This window comes from Prionailurus bengalensis, chromosome B3 (genome assembly GCF_016509475.1).
Source record: "Prionailurus bengalensis isolate Pbe53 chromosome B3, Fcat_Pben_1.1_paternal_pri, whole genome shotgun sequence".
NCBI classification, from domain to species: Eukaryota; Metazoa; Chordata; class Mammalia; order Carnivora; family Felidae; genus Prionailurus; species Prionailurus bengalensis.
The window spans coordinates 53,241,678-53,259,812 of NC_057355.1; the positions used below are offsets into that span (position 1 = coordinate 53,241,678).

Here is an 18,135-nt window from a genome sequence, read left to right on the forward strand (position 1 = left end):
GGAACTGTAAGCAGGCCCTTGTACCTGGCATAGATCCATGTAGGCATGAGGCCCAGGGGAAGGCACTGAACTGAGCTTATTCTGAAAGCTACAGTAAATCATTTAAGATTTTAAGCAGAATGACATGAACATATTTGTGTTTTACAAAAATTCCTCTGGTAGCAGAATGAACGTTTAATTGACAGGAGGCATGACTGTGAACAGTGAAAGATGTTGGGAGCTACTGTAGTGATAAAGGGTGTGCAGAAGGGAAGTCATCAGTGTAAGAGATGTTAAAAGAGTAGAATCTATAGCACTTGGAAAGCAATCAAAACAATCCTTATGACATATTTTTAGATAAGCCCTGTATATAAAAGATCAGATTGTCTAATAAAAAACATTACAAAATTCCCCAGATGAAATGCCAAAAATAGAGGCTGAATTGCTTATGAAAAGTTCACTGTTGTGTCTGACATTTTTAATAATCTGTTAGAGTCCCAAACTCTAAAAGGATGAATCTCCTTTTAGAGTCACACTTCTCGTTAGTTTTCCTGATATAGCAGAAATTTGGGAGTAATTTTGGTATCTAAGTAGTAACATTAAGGAAGGCATTGACCCCCTGGACATATCTATGGAGAAGTAGTGAAGTGCAGCCCAGGCAATGGCCCATCCTGGAGAGATGAAGGTTGAGGGGCAAAAAATAGCCTGTGTTTCCTGAAACTGCCAAGAGAGTTGTCCATAGTGACAGAATTATGCTGATTTCTTGCTCACTTTTGTTTAACCTGGATAAGATTCAGTACTTTTTAGCACATTTAAAAAATTAAAGTTTGGGCACCTGGGTGGCTCAGTCGGTTGAGCATCCGACTCTTGATTTCGGCTCGGGTCATGATCTCACAGTTTGTGAGATCAAGCCCTGCATCGGGCTCTGTGCTGACAGCACGGTGCCTGCTTGGGATTCTCTCCCTTCCTTTCTCTCCGCCCCTCTCCCATTTGCACTCTCTCTCCCAAAATAAATAAATAAACATTTTAAAATACTTAAAAATAAAAATAATGTCTACATCATACCACTGACTATAAGCAATGATATTACATTTTGCTTATATATTTGAAATGTGGCTTTAAGCTCTTGGATGTAGAGGCAAATCAACATCTATCTGGGAGAAAACCACCAGTGATATTTGAAGTCAACTGCTCCACACAAAGGGCTGAGTCATTCAGAAATCATTTGTCTCACTTGTGAATGTGATAATCACCCAAAGAACAACATGCTGACCTTTCATATCTGCCAAGTATTTCCTACAGTCAGAAAGTATGCTACCAACCCAACCTTCTTTTGTATTTATTTATTTTTAATTTTTTTAATGTCTATTTTTGAGAGAGAGAGACATACAGACACAGTGTGACTGGGGGAGGGAAGACACATAAAGCAAAGCAGACTTCAGGCTCTGAGCTGTCAGCACAGAGCCAAATGCAGGGCCTGAACTCATAAACCATAAGATTGTGACCTGAGCCGAAGTCGGATGCTTAACTGGGCCACCCAGGCACCCCCAACCTTCTTTTTCATCCATAAGTATAAATTTTATGAATCTACAATTGCTTACCAGGCTTCCTTGCTTATTTGCAAAGTCTGCTGCAGAAGCTTCTGTTGTGCAACTGATTTTTTTTTTAATATTTTTAAATTTTATTTTAGAGACAGAGAGTACATGAGTGGGGGGAGGGGCAGAGAGAGACAGAAAGAGAGAAAGAGAGGAGGGGGAAGAATTTCAAACAGGCTCCATGCCCAGCACGGTTCTCAATCCCATGACCCTGGGTTCATGACTGGAGCTGAAATCAAGAGTAGGACACTCAGCTTACTGAGCCACCCAGGAGCCTTTTTTTTTTTTTTTTTAAGAGAGAATTATGGATACAAATTTCCCCAGGATTTTTCATTGCATTTCAAGGGCTCTGACTTTAACAGCAAGTCTGAATAATAAAAGATATAAATAGGAGATACTACGCATAAAGAAAGCTTGAAGAAACTTAGAGCAAAAGAGACAAAGGGGGGCTTCAAGTGTTAAATTCTCTGAATAGATGACCTACCACCAGGATCCACTAGCTGGTAGGCAGAGCCAATTCACACCACCTGTCTTCACTCAACTATTCACCCACTCTTTCATTCACTCATTCATTCATTCATTCATTCATTCCTCTATTTGACCAATATGATTTGAAGGCTACCATGTACTGTGTGGACTTGAAGGACAGTGCTAATAGAAGGCTGTCACTGCCCTTAAAGAAATCCCAGCCAGTGAGGAAGACTGGTGCTTAGCTGTCATGATGTTCATTGAGTAAAACAAATCTAGAAGTCATTTGAAGAGAAATCAAAATTAAGAGAAGAACACTTTTGGTAATTTATAAGACTAGCATTGTCAACATATAAACCACAATTAACAGGAAGCACTTTAGATCAAATAGTTAAGGTCCAATTGGCATAGTTCTAGAACAGTACCCTGCCACCTGTTGAAACATAAAATAAATATCACCCTGGCCAAATCCAAACCTTCCTTAGAGGGAGATATATATAATAAATACGGAAAACCACTGATTTGTGATTAATGACCACAATACCAAATTTTTCAATTGCAATATCACAAATGATTTGCAATAACATGAAGAAAAGTTTAATTTTGAATATTTTGTTTAAAATAAGGTTTTCGTGCATCCATTCATTTAAAAAAATTTTTAATGTTTATTTATTTATTTTGAGAGAGAGAGAGAGAGCAAGTGGTAGAGGGGCAGAGAGACAGAGAGAGAGAGAGTCCCAAGCAGGCCACATGCCGTCAGCACAGAGCTCAACGTGGGGCTGGATCTCACAAATCATGAGATTATGACCTGAGCCAAAATCAAGAGTCAGACATGTAACCGACTGAGCCACCCAGGTTCTCCCATACATTCTTTCATTTATTTTTAACCATGAAGGTGATGCATGCTTGTAGAAAATCAGGAGAATGCAGAAAAGTATTTTAAAAAAGAACATGAAAATTTCAACCTAGTTACTGAAAAAAAATTATGTACAGTTAAACCCTGAACATAAAAGGCCAAAATATCCTGATTATGTATGCCCCCTGAGTTCATGGTGGCTCACTCTCTGATGTGTTCCCCTCAGCTCTGTCTGGCCCTGGACTCGTGCGCATGGTGACAATTTGTGTTGAATCCGTCATAACACATCTGGACAGGTTGGAGGAGGTCACCAACGAACTGGGTTACATCGACGTGTTGACCCTCATGAGGCGCATCATGCTAGACACCTCTAACATGCTCTTCCTGGGGATCCCACTGGACGGTATTTGAGAACTGACATTCTGCCTTTTATTGAACATGGAGATGAAGGGGAAAACAGACTCAAGGAAAGATATGCTGTTTTTTACATTGCTCTTATTTAAACATCTCTAAGTTTTCTTAAGATTTTTTTTTCCTAGTGTGTGCCATGTTCATTTATAAGATAAGTTTCTGTAAGTAGGGGCCATCTCCTCTTTTGATCGCTCTTCATTGCTCTGGGAAATATGATTCTATCCATAGTCAAAACTTAACAAGTGTGACCAGTTCATTTGGTCATTAATGTACCCTACCACCAATCAAACTGGTATATTTAACCATTGCCAACCACTCTTTTGGGCATGCACGTGTGTGCACACACACACACAAATACACACATACACATACATATATACATAAATATACATACACACTCCTCCCTCGAAGCTACTAAGCATGAAAACTTTGACTCTGTCTATAGGATGATAATGGTGCTAGAGCTGCTGCTGCTGCTGCTGCTGGAAATGATGAAAATAGCTACCATTAATTTAATATCTACTATAAAAAGTTGCTCTACACATAGTTTGTCATTTAGCATTGATAACAACTCTGGAAAGTTGTTTCACTCAAAAAGCTACTCTCTTCACTGTACTTCAGAAACAAATATTAAAACACATACATGCAACTCTATCACCATCAAAAATAAACATTAATCAGTTGGGCTAATTCCATTATGCTGTTGTCCAGCTTAATGTAATTTTTCCTGAATTTCTAGTATATTCATTGATTCATGCATTCATTCAAAAAATATTTGTAAATTGCCTATTTTCTGCCAGGCACTGTTCTAGGTTCTGGGGATAGAGAGGTAAACAAGACAGATAAAGTCCTCGCCTTCAAGGAGCTCACATCTCAGTGCCAGTATAAACAGTAAACAAGTAAATATCTAATAATGAATCAGGAAATAATAGGAGTCTTGAAGAAGAAACAGAGCAAGGGGCTAGAAAGTGAAGAAGTAGGTACCATGGCGGAAGCATATGTGGCTATTACAGAGAGGGTTGTCCAGAGAGGCCTGTGCAGAGAGGACACCAGAACATAAGCCTAAATGTTAAATGAGACCATGAGCCTCATCCAGATTTGAGAGAAGAGCATCACAGGCATGAGAACAGGGCCAACTTAAAAAAAAATTTTTGTGTTTTTTTAAATTTATTTTTGAGAGAGAGAGACAGAGTGTGAGCGAGGGAGGGGCAGGGAGAGACGGAGAGACAGAATGTGAAGCAGGCTATAGGCTCTGAGCTGTCAGCACAGAGCCCAACACAGGGCTTGAACTCATGAACTGTGAGACCATGACCTGAGCCAAAGTCAGCCGCTTAACCGACTGAGCCACCCAGGCGACCCCGGGGCCTACTTTTAACACTTGCCAAAACCAGCTGAGCTATAACACCTGCTGCCTACTTTGCCACATTTGGACCAGCAGATAAGTTATAAGCCTTCCTTTTCTCTTCTCCAGCTCTGCTTGCCCACGTCCCCTGCTCTTTATACTCCCTTCAAGAGTCATAGACACCTCATCTGACTGTCATTTGGATGGGAGCCCCATTCACTCTATTTTCAGTCACACCCCTTGCCTGATCCATCCCCTCTAATCCCAGCTGGCCTGTCCTACATGCGTCTCTCCTAAGGTTAGGCAAGTGCATATTTTATAAGTCCCTGCTTCATAGTTCCCTGTTAGCCTTGGTTCTTAGGAAGGATGAAGTAAAAGGAATTGTAAACCTAGGGATAGGTTAGCCTAGGGATATGGGCTGTGATGCTAGGAACCTGCAAAATCCATGCAGAGTTATGTTTGTTCCTCTTCTCCACACACCACCCTTGTTAAACTCTCAATTTGCCTGAGGGAGCCAGTACAACAAAGAGGAAGGAACATTGCTCTGAGGTCAGATAGAACCGGGCTCCAGCGTAAGGACCTGCCTATCACACTGGATGTATGGTTTTAGGCAAGCTTCCTAGTTTCTATGCACTGCAGTTTCTTCATCTGAAAAAGTGATGACACCCCCCGCCCCCAAACAAGATTGTAAGGATTAAATGAGGTCTCTTTTTTAAAACACATTGCATGGTGACTGGTATTTAGCGGTTGAAAATAAATCTCTATCCCCTTCTTTTTTGTACAATTTGAAAAAGCAGAGGTTTTCTTTCCCCTAGCATTCAATATAATTAAAGGACATTCATTAAATGCTGACTATGGGGGCACCTGGGTGGCTCGGTTGAACATCCCAGTTTGGCTCAGGTCATAATCTCATGGTTGGTGGGTTCGAGCCCCATGTCAGGCTCTGTGCTGACAGCTCAGAGCCTGGAGCCTACTTTGGATTCTGTGTTTCCCTCTCTCTCTCTGCCTCTCCCCCACTCATGCGCTGTCTCTCTCTCTCTCTCTCTCTCTCTCTCTCTCTCTCTCTCTCTTTCTCTCTCTCTCTCAAAAATAAATAAACATTTTAAAAAAGCTGACTATGCATGAGGCTCAGGGCAAGACATTAGAGATACCAAGATGAATTCTATACTCTGGACCAAAATGTAAACAGGAAAGTGGCATGGCTTTTTGCACTCCCAGGTGCCAGAAATGAGGCCAATGACAGCCATATCTACTCGTGCCCCTCTTATTTCCCATTGTCCAAAAACACAGGAAGGAGTTGGACACTCAGTCAAAGAAGGGCATGTGACATTCTAGGTTAGGTCTCTAACACGAACTTGAAAGGTGGCACATCTCTACTTAATTTTGTTAATTTAGATGCCAAACAGAATAAATTAATGTTTATTTGACTAGTGGCATTCACATGGCTGAAACACCAATGAAAGTGGGGACCTTGCCTAGCTTAGAACCCCAGGCTACGGGGCGCCTGGGTGGCGCAGTCGGTTAAGCGTCCGACTTCAGCCAGGTCACGATCTCGCGGTCCGGGAGTTCGAGCCCCGCGTTGGGCTCTGGGCTGATGGCTCAGAGCCTGGAGCCTGTTTCCGATTCTGTGTCTCCCTGTCTCTCTGCCCCTCCCCCGTTCATGCTCTGTCTCTCTCTGTCCCAAAAATAAATAAACGTTGAAAAAAAAATTTTTTAGAACCCCAGGCTGATAAAAGACTCTATACAAGGGATCTTCTCTTCTCAAAATACCCTCCTTGGGCTCACATTTTTGCTCAACTACTCTGCTCTTTTGTTTTGTTTTTCCAGAAAGTGCCATTGTGGTTAAAATCCAGGGTTATTTTGATGCGTGGCAAGCTCTCCTTCTCAAACCAGACATCTTCTTTAAGATTTCTTGGCTATACAGAAAATATGAAAAGTCTGTGTAAGTAACACAAGTTTGGAAAACTTATCAGTGAGTTTGGATTGATTTGGGGTTGTGTCCTTGCTATTGTTGGCCTCTTCAGCTAGCTGTCTGCTCTTCAGAGCCCACAAGGGAGCTGTGGATTAAGTTGCTGATGAAACACTTCTTACAGCAATTTGGCTGCATATGGCCAGACCAAAGAGTAAGAGAAGACTTTGGCCCAGGCAGCTTTTCAGCAAGGGGGCCAAGTGGGTGGTCTGGGAGCCCCATCTCTGGAAGTAGGACACCACAGTGTATTTTGAGTTGATGAAAAGGGTTGGCTGAACCTACCATTATTCTCTGTCAAAATTCCCTTTGCATATCTGGAAAAAGGAAACACAAGATCATTTTATAGTCGTGTTACTTCTGAACAAATTTAACAGAATTCAACTTGTAGGAATTGATCGTAGTCTCAAGAGAATTTTTTCACAATGACTATAATGAACTTCAATGAAATGTGTGATTTTCTTTTTTTAGTTATATATATTATATCTTTGGGGGATCCTGAAATGGTCATTAAATGGCTTTGCTTTGGTTATAGACTAGGCTAGCTCAAAACTGGACGAGTGCCCAATGGCCTATAGGCCAATCAGTAGGTTTTTAGAGTGTAAGTAGCCAGCCACTAAACACTGCCCTCTCTCACCACCAGTGAAAAGCCCATGGGATCTAGAGGCAGACATACCTGGTTTGTATCCTGTCTCTACTACTTAGTAACTAAACGGCCTTGAGAAGTTATTTAAAGTAAAATATTACCTACCTTCCAGGGTAGGGATATAGGTTAATGAGATCCTATATGTAGGGCAATTAACACAGAGGATGGCACATAGAAGGCACTAAATATGTTCCCCTTCCTTTTGTTCAGATCTTCCCCCACATGTCTCTAACCATCCTAAATTCTCCATCTCTAAAAGTTCCCAAACTTGTTTGAAGCCCCAACTTTATCCTGTTTGTGTATTTAAATTTAATAACAATGTTAGGGAGGAAGCCAACTTGATGTTGCTTTATATAGTTTCATGTGGTTGATGAGTATTAGGTGGGTGATTTAGATGCTTGGGTCTTTATACATTTCATTTAGCTTCCACCAGAGCTTCTTGTGACTAGAATCAATGAGATAATGGATTCACCTCTTCACTATGGTCAAAGTTGCCAGCGGTCTGAAGAGTCTCTTTTCATAGTTCCTGGTTATTAGTTTAGCTTTGGTTTTGGCCAGCAAGCCATAGAAATATATTGCATGAAATTGTATAATGGTTTCTCATAGTTTTCTACAGAAATTAGCTCAGCAACATTCCCTCTCTATGTAATATTTGCCAATGGTTAGTGTATTCATCTATATATCCTATGTCCTGGAGCAGTAAAGACCTAGAGAAATCTTTTAATCTTCTCCCCCATCCATGTCCATTACAATAATGCCAGTGCTTTTTTTTTAAATTGAGGTATAATTGACATATAACATTATATTACTTTCAGGTATACAACACAAAGACTCAATATTTGTATATGTTGTGAAATAATCACCATTATATCTAGTTACAAAATTTTTTTCTTGTGATAAAAACTTTTAAGATCTATTCTCTTAGCAACTTTCAAATATGCAATACAGTATTTTTAACTATAGTCACCATGTTGTACATTACATCTCCATGACTTATTTATTTTATAACTAGAACTTTGTACCTTTTCACCCCCTTCATCCATTTTGCCCACCTTTATCCCTCACCTCTGGTAGCCACCAATTTCTTCTCTGTATCTAAGAACTATGGGGTTTTTTTGTTTTAAGATTCCACATATAGATGAATTTATTATTCTCTTATTATTTCCTTTAGCATGCTTTATGTCACTCCCCTTCTTTGCCTCTTTTTCCACAGAAATGAATTAGATTATGTAATATTTGTCTTTCTCTGTCATGCCAATACTTTTGAGAAATATACTGATGGAAAGGATTCTAGGACATCTACTCCCATCCCTATTTATTCAAGTTTATATTTCTGCTTATCTTAATTACAGAAGTATTGTTTTCTACTTCTTATTCTGGCAAGTTTAAGGCTTTTTAACCACAGAATATCTTAGGTAGGTGCTGTGGCCTGGACTGATAAACTAGCCACCCTTGTTTTGGCACAAAATATTCTCAGAGTGCCAAACCACAGACTCACAGATATATTCTTTTAATATATGCTTGTAAGCCAGAGATTACCTATTCCCTGAAAACTGTCACTGAACACAATTCTCCTAATTTTTAAGGGTATATAAATTCATATGCCTACATTTATGTAAAAGCTGGTCAGCTTTTAACCTGAATAAGAAGGATCCCAAAGGGTATTCACAGGCCCATGATTCTGGCCCCGGGTGGAGGCATATGTTCAGAAGTGGATGCAGTTCCATCAAGGAATTCTCTATGAATTCATAGTCTAAGGGCATTTCAACAACTCCCAGAATATTTGGGGGCCACTGCTCAGGTAGGAATGCTATGAGCATTTATAGCTCACCAACTAAGTGAATATCTGTCTCTAGTCTGTAAGAGTTGCTCAAAAAATATTGCTGAATAAATGGATTAGTAGATGAATGAATAAATGAATGTGAATATATCCTTGGTGTATATCTGGAGGTATGTGTGTATCTATAGGCACACTTACAGAGATACACAATAGATGGCATCCTCATTTAGAATGACACAATTACTCTACTAGCCTGAAGAATACCTCTTCAAATGTTTAAACACCTTCTTTGAGATGCCAAAAAAAAACTTTAAAAATGGGAGGGATCTTAAAGAATCTTCCTTTACTTTTGCTGCTGAGCTGGAGTAAACACACAGCTATTTATGTCAGCATCATCAACAGGGTGTACAGGTGACCATGTCAACAAGAATTTGAAAGAAAGATTTATTGTATATTTAATGTAAGGCAGAATACCATTCCCTGAGGTTGGGGAACAATACACTTACACATGGACACATACACTTCAAGACAAAGGCCAGAATAACAGCATTTAGATCTTAAGATGGACTTACTGTTCATTGAGTCTGAGCTCTTCACTTTAAAAGAGATATAAGAGGGGTGCCTGGGTGGCTCAGTTGGTTGGCTGTCTGACTTCGGCTCAGATCATGATCTCACAGTTCGTGGGTTTGAGCCCCATGTTGGGGTCTGTGCTGACAGCTCAGAGCCTGCAGCCTGCTTGGCATCCTGTGTCTCCCTCTCTCTCTGCCCCTCCCCTGCTCATACTCTGTCTCTCTCTCTCTCTCAAAAATAAACATTAAAAAAAATTTTAGTAAAAAAAAAAAAATAAAAGAGATTTAAGAGACTTAAAAGTAGGTTCCATAAAAAGAGAAGAATCCAGACTAGAAGCTGGCCCTCTCTTTCCAAAGTGCTCTTCCCTCTACCACACTGTCAAAATGCATGTACTATACATGCTTATGCAGCTAGTCAGTCAGTAAGCATTTACTTCATGTTTACTATGTGACAGAAACTGGAAAGTTTGAGAAGAAATATCAAGAATAATACTTGATCACCTGTGTTTTCTTGCTAGAACAGAAAGTCTCAAACTCGGTAATTCCCAGGGCTGGGCAAATAGAAGTGGGCCGGGTGGATACAAGTCAACAGGAAGTGAAGGTACCTGTAGCCAAACTGGAGAGCGCATGCCCTTACTAAAGACATTCACTGTTTTTCAGTTTTGGTTTTCAATTTAAACACTGCATTGGCCAAGTCAAGGATCAGAAAACATGATTGGATTGACCATTTTGGGACCAGCTTTTAACATTTAACTAGAGGTTACAGCCTTAATTTTGCTACCAGTACCTAGACATCTTAGCTAAATTTGGTTCCTTAATATGAAGTATAATGAATATGCAATTTAAGGATATTTATGAAGAATTAAGTTTAAATTCAGTTATTAGTGCTAATGGCTTCAACTTGAGCACATAATTTTATTTAAACAAATGGCAAATAAATCTGTTTTCCTAGATGTCTTAACCAAGTACAAATAGATTATATTTTCTTTTTTTTTTTTTCTTTAGCAAGGATTTGAAAGATGCCATGGAAATTCTGATAGAAGAGAAAAGACACAGAATTTCCACAGCAGAGAAACTGGAAGACTGTATGGATTTTGCCACTGAGTTGATTTTTGCTGAGGTACTGACCCAGACTAACCATAATTCCCACGTAACATATGTGTATGACTGTTTGTATATAGGCTGTGTAAAGATTCCCTCTTGTAATTGTTGCATACTTATGCTTTTAAGTATTTGCTCTAATACTTCTATAATGATAACCCAAACAATCCACTCATTCAACATTCCGGTAAGACTGACCTTTAAGACTGAAACTACATGTGTGCACAATACAAAATATGAAAATGGGGGAGCCCAAAGACAGCAAACACACAGATAATTGGTTAAATTTTTAACCTTTGGCTGAAGATTTTTATGAAAAATGCCCATAGTCAATTACAGAGACATAATATTTATGACTTCATTTTGTTGATGTTTTTTGATCCTAACTGTATCTTCCCCTCCTTTTTTGAAGCTTTGATTCACTTTTCCAATTTTTTCCCCTTCTTCCAATTGTTCAGAAACGTGGTGACCTGACAAAAGAGAATGTGAACCAATGCATACTGGAAATGCTGATCGCAGCACCAGACACCATGTCTGTCTCTGTGTTTTTTATGCTTTTTCTTATTGCAAAGCACCCTAAGGTTGAAGAGGCAATAATGAAGGAAATACAGACTGTCGTTGGTAAGAACTGGTCAAATAATAAAAGAGCTTAGAAAATAATTCCTTCTAAATGTCAGCTTTTTATGTCCTAAGTGTCAGATTTCAAACAAAATATTATAATCCACCCAAAGAACAATAAAAGTAGCCATTTTGCCACACTTTGATTATGCCAGATAGGTTGAAAAGGTAGTTCTTTCTGTGTGTTTTTTTCATTATAAAAATAATGCATTCTCATTGAAAAAATTTAAATAACAGATATAGAAAAGCAGAAAGTGGCATTCCCTGATCCCTCCCACTCTCCTCCCCAGCCTCATTTGCATTCCCCAGGGAAACCACTGTTAATACTTTACTGTGTGTTCTTCAAGGTCTTTCTTAACCTGCACATAAACACATTTGTATGGTTGTATTTGTCTGCTTAATGATACATGGTATCTGCTTAAAGACCAAATACAATGTTCTGCCTACCTTATCAGTGGCAAAAGGCTTTTGTGAGTTCACCCAGGGAAACGGCTGTCATCTATAGCAGTGTTTCTGGGTTTCAAGCAGTCTGTCCACAAATGAACTTACAATCAGTGGCAGAAGGACAAGGAAAGGATGACAGCAAAGGCAGGAGACTGATCAGCTTCCCTCTCCCCCGAAATCCAGTGATGTTGGACCCTTCCTCTCCCTGCTCTCTCCTCCTCCACCAGGTCCCTGCTCAGCTCTTCCCTACACTAGTCTTCTCTGGTCTGCTTTTGCTTAAGCATCATTCTGCTCATTGATCCTGACACCACCACCCTTCCACAGAAACAGTGTCACATTTGAAAGAAGTCAGAATTGCTTTCTGAGGAAAAAACAGAATTCCTGGGGCACCTATATGGCTCAGTTGGTTAAGCCTCCAACTCTTGATTCTGGTTCAGGTCATGATCTTGCAGTTTGTGGAATTGAGCCCCACAATGCAGAGCGTGCTTGGGATTCTCTCTCTCCCTCTCTCGGCCCTCCCCCCTCAAACAGACAAACAAACAGACAAACAAACAAACAACAGAATTCCTTGTTTGGAATGTCCTTTGCATGGATGATCTTTTAAAGAACACATTTCTGACATATGTAAAGAAGTATCAGTAATGACACTTTTCTCTCTTGACCTTAAGCGATTCCTGTTAAGCAACTTATTTGGTTGTAGAGAGGCACCATCTTTTTAAAGCCATTTGAGTGCTGCTTGGAATAGTTGACAGTAAGGGGAAATTTCATAAAGGGTTAAATTTGTGAAATAAGGGGTCTACAGATGCATTGTAGTAGGTGGGAAATTGCCTGGGAAGATACGTAACAGGAAGCCAGAATAACATCCAAGCTCCAAATTCCGAAATGGTTTCTCACATGCCCCCTGTCAGGTTATGGGTTCTGGGTCAGGTGAAGTGGCACAACAGTGAATAAGCTACAGCTTTCCTACACTTGTGGGGTTCACAGGCTGGCAGGAGAAAGAGAACTTAACAAGCAAGCCCAGTGGACTAAAGAGAGAGCCATAGAATGATGGAGTTCAGGCAACAAGGGGCAAATTGCTCTTGAAACCATGAGCCTTTAATTCAACTTCCTTGAGATGTGAAAAGTGCTTGTGCCTCATGATGTCCCCCTGACGCTTCAACAAACCTCAGCAAAGATGGGAAACAGCTGAACCATTTGTACATGTGTTCGTGTTCCCTCTAGACACATTCACATAGTAATTACTTCCTAGGGAATGCCTTTGGTTACCTTCTCTGTCATCTTCCTTTCTACTTCTCCACCCCAGATAAATGTACCCCATTAGACCCTGGAGGGTACAAAGAGCCAGAGGCAAGGGGCAGGGCAGTTAGAGTTCTCTGACCAAAAGAGACTTCTGCTGAATGGTGTAGCTGTACAGGAGACAGAGCTGCCTCAGGACCCTGGGCTGATTTTGATTCTGTAAAAGTGGTAACCCATTTGAGGACACTCTGAGGCTTTGCCAGTTTTGGGAGTAATCTAAGCCTCTCTGACCAGTGTCAGGCCAATCTGAAACAGTGGGAGTATCTGTCAATCTCCAGCACAGCCAGAGCTCAGCTGAGGCACCTATTTTGCTGTGGCAGGGAGAAGGGTTCTGTACCACAATAGATTGTTCTTGATCAGATGGGAAGAGGAACTATCAGTTTTGTGTTCCAGGCAGATGACTGCACAGGTAACCAGAGGAGAAAATGTCATTGAAACTGATTAAATTCACCACCTCACTTTGACTAGAGAAGGAGTGAATGTCCCCTAGAATTTAGAGTAGGAGACAAAATTTGAGGACCTCAGAGGCCAGGCAGACAAATGTTTGAAGCAGACTGTGTAGGTCTACATAAAACTGAAGGTAAGGGCACCTGGGTGGCTCAGTGGGTTAGGCATCCAACTCGGTATCAGCTCAGGTCATGATCTCATGGTTGTGGAATGGAGCCCTGCATTGGGGCTGACAGCTCAGAGCCTCTCCTCTCTCTCTGTCCCTCCCCCAACTGTGCGCTCTGAAAATAAATAAAAATTTTAAAATACTGCAGGTATATACCCCTCTAAAGGTTTATTGGCCACTCAAGTTCAGTCTGTCATTGCCACGTGGGGATATGAGACCAGTATAACCAGGTTTCCTGATTTTTCTAGAAATCCAGGCTTTTCTATGAAATCTCCTAGGTTTTATAGTAATTGGCCTCAAATATGAATTTTTATAAAGTACTCTGTGAACCAAACATGACATATTTGGCCCAAGCCATTTTTGCTGATTTGCATTAGAATTATGGAAAGAAATGGGGCACGTGGGTGGTTCAGTCAGTTAAGCATCCAGCTTCTGCTTAGGTCATGATCTCACGGTTCATGAGTTCGAGCCCCACGTTGGGCTCTGGGCTGACAGCTCGGAGCCTGGAGCCCGCTTCAGATTCTGTGTCTCCCTCACTCCCTGACCTTCCCCTGCTCATGCTCTGTCTCTTTATCTCTCTCAAAAATAAATAAACATTTAAAAAATTATTTGAAAAAGAATTATGGAAAGAAATTTTTTTCAACCAGGAGCAAACTATTCTGTGGAAACTATGGGAGTTTAAATGCCCAACACATATTGAAACTATCATTAACTCCTTGTCCTGTTTATCTGCTCCCACAGGTGAAAGAGAAATAAGGATTGATGATATGCAAAAATTAAAAGTGGTGGAAAACTTTATCTATGAAAGCATGCGGTACCAGCCTGTTGTGAACTTGGTCATGCGCAAAGCCTTACAGGATGATGTCATAGATGGCTATCCGGTGAAAAAGGGGACTAACATTATCCTGAATATCGGAAGAATGCATAGACTTGAGTTTTTCCCCAAGCCCAATGAATTTACTCTTGAAAACTTTGCAAAGAATGTAAGAACTCTTCCTTAAAACTGAGTGTACCACTCCTAAAAATGTCAATCGTTAAATCCTTTCTGGTTCTGTTTGTACCCTGTACATTTCACCCTATTTACTGTTCCCCTGTATTGCCTCACCAGAAGCACACGTTTCCCCTACCTTAGAACATGCCTACCCTATTCATCCTTAAGCCAAAGATGCTGGGTCACCAGTTCTGAGAAGTATCCACATGTAGCCACACAATGGGTCAAAACTTGAAAAATCCAGGCCCTTAATTTGGCTACAATGAAGCAAATTTTGTTTAACCCAAACAACCTTGTCCATTTCAACCTGTCCCTTTCTAATCACGTAGATTCAGCTCTCGCACCAACTAAGCAAAGGAAAGCCACTTGTGCCTCAGTTGGAAATTGAATGAGACTAAAAGATTTAGCTTTTGCAGTCTGCCTTTGTTTCACCAAATGGCCCCATGAACAGTAGTTCCCATTCTAAATAGAACTCAGTAATTAGAAGAGCTTCACCTTTCACTGAAGGAAACTGTAGATTCTGCTTCTATTATGTCCAGTTTTAGGCAATGATGTTTATTAATCTAAATTATCCAGATATTTCCCTCACTGCCCTCTTTTTCCATTTGCATATGATGTAGAAATGTGATCTTAATTAATCCAGTTTTCTAGGTCATTCTGTTTCTATGTGAACAATCCATGCTATGTTGACAATTGGTCAACAAAAACTCATTAAGCATATACTAAATGCCAGGTACTATGTAAGTACAGATGTGAACAAGACAGACAGATGTGATCTCCATTAATTTTTTGCATAACTAAAAATATTTAGGTGCTTGGCACTAATAGGCCAGGAGTCAACATCTTTGCACAAAAACAGTCTTTGTCTTGGTGACATGCAGAAGAGTAGTAAAGCTGTGACCATCCCTCAGAGATAGTTGAGTATGCTAACACTGGCTGTAATAAGATTGTGCGTAATTGCTTTACCCCAGGACATTAACATAAAGAGCAAAAGTGGGGACTGTCCAAGGCTGGGTGTATGTCACAGAGGGTGAATCACATTGGATGGAGAAAAGAGCTTACTTGAGTTACAGTCACTCATCGTTTAGACCCTGAAATAGCATTCTGACTGATTAGTGTTTTCAGGGTGAATCAAACAGAGACTGCATAACTCTAGCCTTTAATACTCTGGCTAACTGTCTGATCATTTTCATAGGTTCCTTACAGGTATTTTCAGCCATTTGGTTTTGGGCCCCGTAGCTGTGCAGGAAAGTACATCGCCATGGTGATGCTGAAAGTCATCCTGGTTACACTTCTGAGACGATTCCACGTGCAGACTTTGCAAGGAGAGTGTATTGAAAATATGCAGAAAAAACATGGCTTGTCCTTACACCCAGATGAGACTGGCAACTTGCTGGAAATGGTTTTTACCCCAAGACATTCAGAAAAGTGCCTCAAACACTAAAGAAGGTTGATCAGTACCTACTCTGGAGCATTTCTCATCAGTAGTTCACGTGGAAATCGCCCGTCTTTACCAGGTAGTATCATCCTCACAGTGGACATTTGGTGGCCTGTGCCATTTTATAGGCATACCTCGTATGGGCTGTCAGCAAGCCAGGAAACATTGGTTGTCTGTTCTTGTCCAAACTATAGAACCAGACTTCCAAAGAAAATAGAGGCCAACAGTTTGCAGGGGAAATGGTCAATTCCACAAAACAGGCTTTGAAAAAGATAGGCCATGAGCAAAACTTATGTCCTCCTTCCCACAAAATCTCCCCTGCCCTGCCCCAAGAACATTTTAATGTCTGGGGCGGAAGCACTCAAGTCCATTAGAAAGACCAGGCTGGTGTCTGGGTATTTAGGGCCAAACATACCTGCTAATGTGAATAAAAGTGTTTTGATTTAGTTTTTAGTGGTAGGGTCTACAACATTCATATTCTTTGGAGAAATGCTTACAAATTCAGCATTTGACTTTTCCTATGAATTATTCAAATAACTCTTGATTATCCACAGGTGACTTGTCTGTGGCAAAAGTTAAATAGGAGACTCTCCTTTCCCAGTCTCTCAGTTCATGCCTCAGCCAATTACCTCCACTACAATAGATATCAATTTGGGTGATACAAAGTAATTTAGTAATAGCCTAAGTAAAATATAATTAGGACCACCCATCTGTTATAGGGGGAAAAAAATCACACAATGCATTTCAAATTCAAATAAAAATTATTTTCTTCATGTTTGCATCCTTGCTTAGCTCCACTAGTGCTAATCAAGAGATACCTTTAAATAATGGCATCTATTAACTCTTATAACAGACCCCAGTGATTTGAGGCAGGAAAAGTCCTCTATATCTACATCTAATTCTCCAACCCAGTGGGCTCAAACCCATTCCATCCTCTTTCTCCCTCAACAGTCTCCCCTTCTCTTTCTTTCCATGATCCCAAAGTCAATAGCAACAGATCAGTGGAGAATATGGTCAGGGTAGAACCCCTGCAATCATCTTTTATCCTACCTCGGATTTAATAGTTATCTTAGAGATTTAACAGCTATTGAGTTTATTGAATCATTACACATAGCCATGGATAAAATGCACACCTTATAATTAGCTCTTTAAAGAGAATCAAGTAGATCAGTTAATTTTCCAAATACCACTTTACTTGTGTTATATAGCCAATATGATTCTATCTGCTGAATGCCATTTAAAAATTAAAAATCATTTGCAAAAATTAAGCTCATTACCATTGAGTCAACCACCATCTCCACATTTGAATATTCTCTTCATCCTCCTGTTTGGCAATAAAATAACAACTGAGTATAAAATGAGAGTGTAAGCTCCTTGAGAGCAGCTCTTTTCTTTCTCTTATAATCCATCCCAATCCCCCATTCTGACTCCCCAGAAGGAAGGATAGCACTGAATAGACACTCTTGCTCATAGAACCCCTAACTGACACCGGAATCCAACTAAAGAGAAGGCAGGTATTCTAAGATTTCAAGGATAGGTAATAGTAAAGAGGAAAATATTTGAACTTGGAATTATTTGGATCCATATGGCCTCAACATACACATAAATATGCCTATGTACTTGAATATATCCACAGTTGGGTCTGGACAATTATCCAAATAGTTCAGTCCCCTGAAATAACAGCCAGGATTTTAGATTTTAATGTATCTAAGTTAATTCTCTTGATGACTGTTAACACATACTTTGCCTCTGGCTGGAGCTTCACAGTAGAGGAAAACACTTCAGATTAGTGTACTTCACCCATCCAGTTCCCTTGGAACATCTATTGTATTTTGTATGTATATATGTATCCAAGGCCTATGTTTACATGATCAAAGTCAAACGGAGGGTTTATATAGTTGTATAGCAATATTGTGGATACAAAAATATTCTGGGGAAAAACTAGGGGTGGGGGTGGGGGCAGGGGAAGAATCGGAAGAGGGAAAATGCTGGTTTGAATGATCCAAGCAAACTCTTTCAGAA

The 18,135-nt window shown here is 40.1% G+C and overlaps 1 protein-coding gene across 1 annotated transcript in view; it reads left to right on the plus strand.

Moving 5' to 3' along the window:
* LOC122468647 (aromatase) overlaps positions 1 to 16,242 on the plus strand; it is a 39,957-nt gene extending 23,715 nt beyond the window's left edge. The window contains exons 4-9 of the mRNA XM_043555430.1: positions 3,125 to 3,301; positions 6,479 to 6,593; positions 10,618 to 10,732; positions 11,172 to 11,334; positions 14,426 to 14,667; positions 15,871 to 16,242. Coding sequence (XP_043411365.1) covers positions 3,125 to 3,301; positions 6,479 to 6,593; positions 10,618 to 10,732; positions 11,172 to 11,334; positions 14,426 to 14,667; positions 15,871 to 16,119 — 1,061 coding nt within the window. The 3' untranslated portion in view covers positions 16,120 to 16,242. The remainder of the gene's footprint in view (positions 1 to 3,124; positions 3,302 to 6,478; positions 6,594 to 10,617; positions 10,733 to 11,171; positions 11,335 to 14,425; positions 14,668 to 15,870) is intronic.
* Positions 16,243 to 18,135: the final 1,893 nt, after the last annotated feature.